The sequence below is a fragment of the Coregonus clupeaformis genome, unplaced genomic scaffold (assembly GCF_020615455.1).
Source record: "Coregonus clupeaformis isolate EN_2021a unplaced genomic scaffold, ASM2061545v1 scaf0922, whole genome shotgun sequence".
In the NCBI taxonomy this organism is placed as follows: domain Eukaryota; kingdom Metazoa; phylum Chordata; class Actinopteri; order Salmoniformes; family Salmonidae; genus Coregonus; species Coregonus clupeaformis.
In genome coordinates, this window is record NW_025534376.1 from 113,007 (window position 1) to 117,358 (window position 4,352).

General features: G+C 42.3%; 1 protein-coding gene across 1 annotated transcript; it reads left to right on the top strand.

The window, feature by feature from the left end:
- The first annotated feature begins 874 nt into the window (after nucleotides 1-874).
- LOC123485979 (uncharacterized methyltransferase YdaC-like) lies at nucleotides 875-3,013 on the top strand. The gene is made up of 4 exons (XM_045217114.1): nucleotides 875-935; nucleotides 1,489-1,643; nucleotides 2,345-2,627; nucleotides 2,940-3,013. The coding sequence occupies exons 1-4, from the start codon at nucleotides 881-883 to the stop codon at nucleotides 3,011-3,013; spliced, it is 567 nt and encodes a 188-aa protein (XP_045073049.1). The 5' UTR covers nucleotides 875-880.
- The last annotated feature ends 1,339 nt before the right edge of the window (nucleotides 3,014-4,352 follow it).

Sequence of the window (4,352 nt, forward strand, 5' to 3'; positions counted from 1 at the left end):
TCTGTCATGCACAAAGTAGATGTCCTAACCGACTTGCCAAAACTATAGTTTGTTAAAAAGAAATTTGTGGAGTGGAAGAAAAATATGTTTTAATGACTCCAACCTAAGTGTATGTAAACTTCTGACTTCAACTGTATATTTCACCAGTAAATGTCTAATCATATAGATTAATCGCAACCTATGCAAGTAGTTGACCATCTCAATTTATGTAACAAAGTTGAAAATGGCACCAGGGTATTGTTGCTATTCAAGTCAAGGACTGACTGTTGAGCCAAATGGAGGGTGCTACGAGCCGTCTTTCAATGCTAATGTTACTGTTACAATATTATCATATTGAGGAACAGAATGTGAAGTCATTTTCATTGTCTGAATGTGACTTTAAGAGACTGCACAATCAGAGATAGAAAGTTTATACACTTTTTGAAAGAATGCTCAAGGACATTCACTGGACAGTAAGTCAGACAAACCAGGATTCTGTTGTATGTGTTAGTTAGTCCGGTCTTCTCTGCTCTGCCACAACGAGGGAGTCCCATTGAATTGAACCGAGATCCCCTCAAACCAATCAGGTCAGTTTCCTTTTATTCCCGAAACCAGGAACTCTGTGTAGAATAGCAGTGTAGATGTGAGATATTACCTGATAAGTGTATTTTTTCAATCAATGTCTGAGCAAGTGAATCTTTCATTGCGCTCATCCCAATCAAACATTTGTAGACAACATTAGAATGACTCAATATGTCTTTGTGAAAAAACCTTTTTATGAAGAAACCTTGTCAGAATGCTTTTGCTTCAAATGTTTTTTTCTTTATGTGTAATTCTTGACTTTAATTACTTACTTACCCTCTGGTGTTTAATCCCAGTAGGATAAAGACTTGGAAGCATTATGAGTAAATATAGAAAGTATAAAGATCTACTGAGAGATATTCCTCTCTTTCCAGGTAATGTGTTTTATTTATATTTCTATTATATGATATTATATTATATTCCTGTCTGTTTCTTAGTAATAACAGAATCATAACTGGAAAAACAAGTCAAAGGTTTCTCAAAATCCAGTGTTTTCTAAACTGCAGGCCAAAAAACAAAATAGGCCTCTTAAGAAATGTTATGATTTTTTGTGAAAAATTATCATAATTTGACTAATGGGCTGCTGTCCCATTCAAGACAATGGCTCAAAATAGTTTAGTGGACTGGCCCATTTGCCCCTGGTGGGCCGGTGTGTCAGATATGGCCAGGCCGATTTCTGGTAGCATTCAGCCAAGGCTACAGCCTCATGATGATTCATTGGAAAGGATATACAGTTGATGTTACATTCCAGTCTCCTTTTTAACACAACATTTCAGTATAATTTATAACAACCACTTCCAACTCTATGTTCTATTTGATCAGCATAGATGTTTGAATGTTCGGCCATGAGTGCCAGTTAACGTGAATGTGTCATGTGTGTCCTTCAACTGTCATTCATTTTGGCACTTGTGTCACATTGTGATTCAGACATTTTTACTAATGGAATGACGCGCAACTTGGCACACCCCAAGAAAAGCTTCATGGGCCGCTACACTAAGCGGACCATGGAGAAGTACAACAATGTGATGATCAAGAACGCTGTCAAACTGTGTCAGATCCAGGCCCATCATGCTATCCTGGAGGTAACAGCTTACGCGATAGACTTATACCTATTTAAGACAGAAGATGTGGTTACCTGTAAAAAATACAAGGCAATGTTTACATGACCCCCTTTCAAACCCTTATTTACCACTTTCTTGCAGCTACTGTATACCCATTTTATACGTATCAGTCGGTCACTGGCAAATTGGGAGGGGTGGGGGGCTGTTGTTAAACCATGGGGGTTGTTTGCAATTTAAATTAGGGACATATTAAACAATGGAAGTGTTAATGAATTTACCTGCAAAAAAGCTGAGAACCATTCACACAGACCCGATACCTGTATTTTGGTTACAGGGTTTGTGAAAATGCAGGTTTCATGGCTTGGTCTCGAGGTGGGATTTAATATACCTTGTTTTTTACAAGATACCCCTTTCAGATACACAAAAAAGCAGGTAGAAAGAAGGTGGGATTTCTGTCTGTGTATGAAAGGGGAATTACTTTATTTCGCATAGACACACAGACACGCTTACATTTTAGTCATTTAGCAGAAGCTCTTATCCAGAGAGATTTACAGTAGTGAGTGGATACATTTCGCACGGGTCCCCCGTGGGAGTCGAACCATCAACCCTGGCGTTGCAAGCACATTGCTCTACCAACTGACCCCACACTGGTACCATACACACACACACATACACACACACTAAAATTGATCCAGTGTCATCAAATCTACTCTGTCATCCAGGTTGGCTTTGGTCCAGGCTTGGGGCTCCAGGAGGCTCTGAAGTACCTGACGGACCCCAGGGGCAAGCTGTTCGGCCTGGACGTCTCTGAGTACATGCACAAGGTGGCCCGGGAGCGCCTGGGCCCTCAGCTGGCCTTGGGGAGGGTCCACCTGCTCCAGGGCAGGGTGGAGTGTATTCCCCTCCCGGACCACTGCATCCACGGGGTCTTCCACTCCAACTGCCACCTCTACTGGCCGGACATGGCCACCGCCACCGCCGAACTGCTCCGTGTCATGAGGCCTGGTTAGTGGAAGTACGGCACACACACACATGTTTATGCCACAGGCACACACAAGATGTAATTCCTTATTGCAAACAGTAGAGGGAAATGTGAGTGCAGTCGGAGCCATACGATACAAGTTGTATTACAACATGCACTGAAATGTTACTGTATCTCTAAGGCACTGCATATCTATAGAGTTAGCACAGTAGCCTATACAGAAGACAGTATTGCAGTGCACAGAACCTGTTGGTGTTGGTTAATACAACCATATAAATAAAATGATCATTCTAATTCTATTAATAGAACCCCCTCCTTTTCTTCCTCCACGGTAGGAGCGAGGATGTTGGCCACGTGTGATCTGGGCTTCCTGCGTCGGGGGTGGACCAGGGCTTCTTCAAGGGGATGACATTGGAGCCTGAGCCCTACATGCAGGCCCTGAGGGCTGTGGGCTTCCTGGGGGTCAGCATGGAGGACCTGACAGATGAGGGAAAGAGCTTCCAGGTCATCTATGCCACCTCTCCACCTCCCTCCACCACCGAGACTCAGACCAGTTAGGAACACGCTCTGTGTGCACACTCCGGATGTGTTTGATGGATATAACAGCATGTTGTGTCATAAAAACAAATGTTACTTCCAAAGAGAGTACGTCTGTTCATACTCAAGGTTTTATATTGGTTGTCAGAAATAATTTCGTTTTGACTTAAGAATAAAAGTATTTACCTGTCATTCACTTTGCATGGGAATGTTATACACAGTACAAGCCTTGACTAGTAAGGTTTGTTGGTGACCACAGAGCGCACAGTCACCTAGTGTTGAATACCAGCTTTACTGTATAGAGACATGTTGAGGATTTTGTTATCAGTGACAAATGCACGTATGTTCAGCAATCCATTTTTTTATCATTTTCACTTATTTGCATATGACAGATTTCTGTCAATAAAAAGCAATCAATCAATCAGGGTCTCACAGTCCCCTCTTCAAATAGACTACATTTACATTTTAGTCATTTCGCAGGACGCTCTTATCCAGAGCGACTTACATCAGCAATTAGGGTTAAGTGCCTTGCTTAAGGGCACATCGACAGATTTTTCACCTAGTCGGCTCGGGATTAGAACCAGCGACCTTTCGGTTACTGGCACAACGCTCTTACCCACTAAGCTACCTGCCGCCCACTACATTTGAAGGAAACCAAAAGATCAAGACATTAGAATATGTGGGTGAGCTATCGGATATATCTGAAGCCAAGACAAGACAACACCTGGGTTTTCAAATGCAATGGTTGCATTGCTTTTTCTGACCTCCAGCAGAGCGTTTGGCACCACTCAGTGGGCCGTAGAGAACTTGGTGAGGGAGGTGGTGTTCAGGTATGCGGATCACTACACAGTAAATTCCATAGTGTTAAATATGCAGTGTCAAAGTACATTGACTCTTACAGAGTTATTACTACAACAGTTGGAGTAAGATACCGCCCAGTGTTGGTGAAAAAGTACGTTGTTAAAAGACGCAGTGTCAGACGTACTCTGGAAAGCTCCGCCCACCTACGACTCGTCTCAAACGGACCACACATTTTCACGGCGCCATTTTCTTCATGTGGAATGACTGCGGTAAGTTTCTCCTAAGCGACTATACACACATTATTTGTCATTTTAACAGAAGCAGCATTTAAGAATTACTTTATATCGTTGCTAACAGTGCACTCTAGTTGGTTTTAGGTCTTAAAATGTCGAATTTTAAAAAGGCTAACG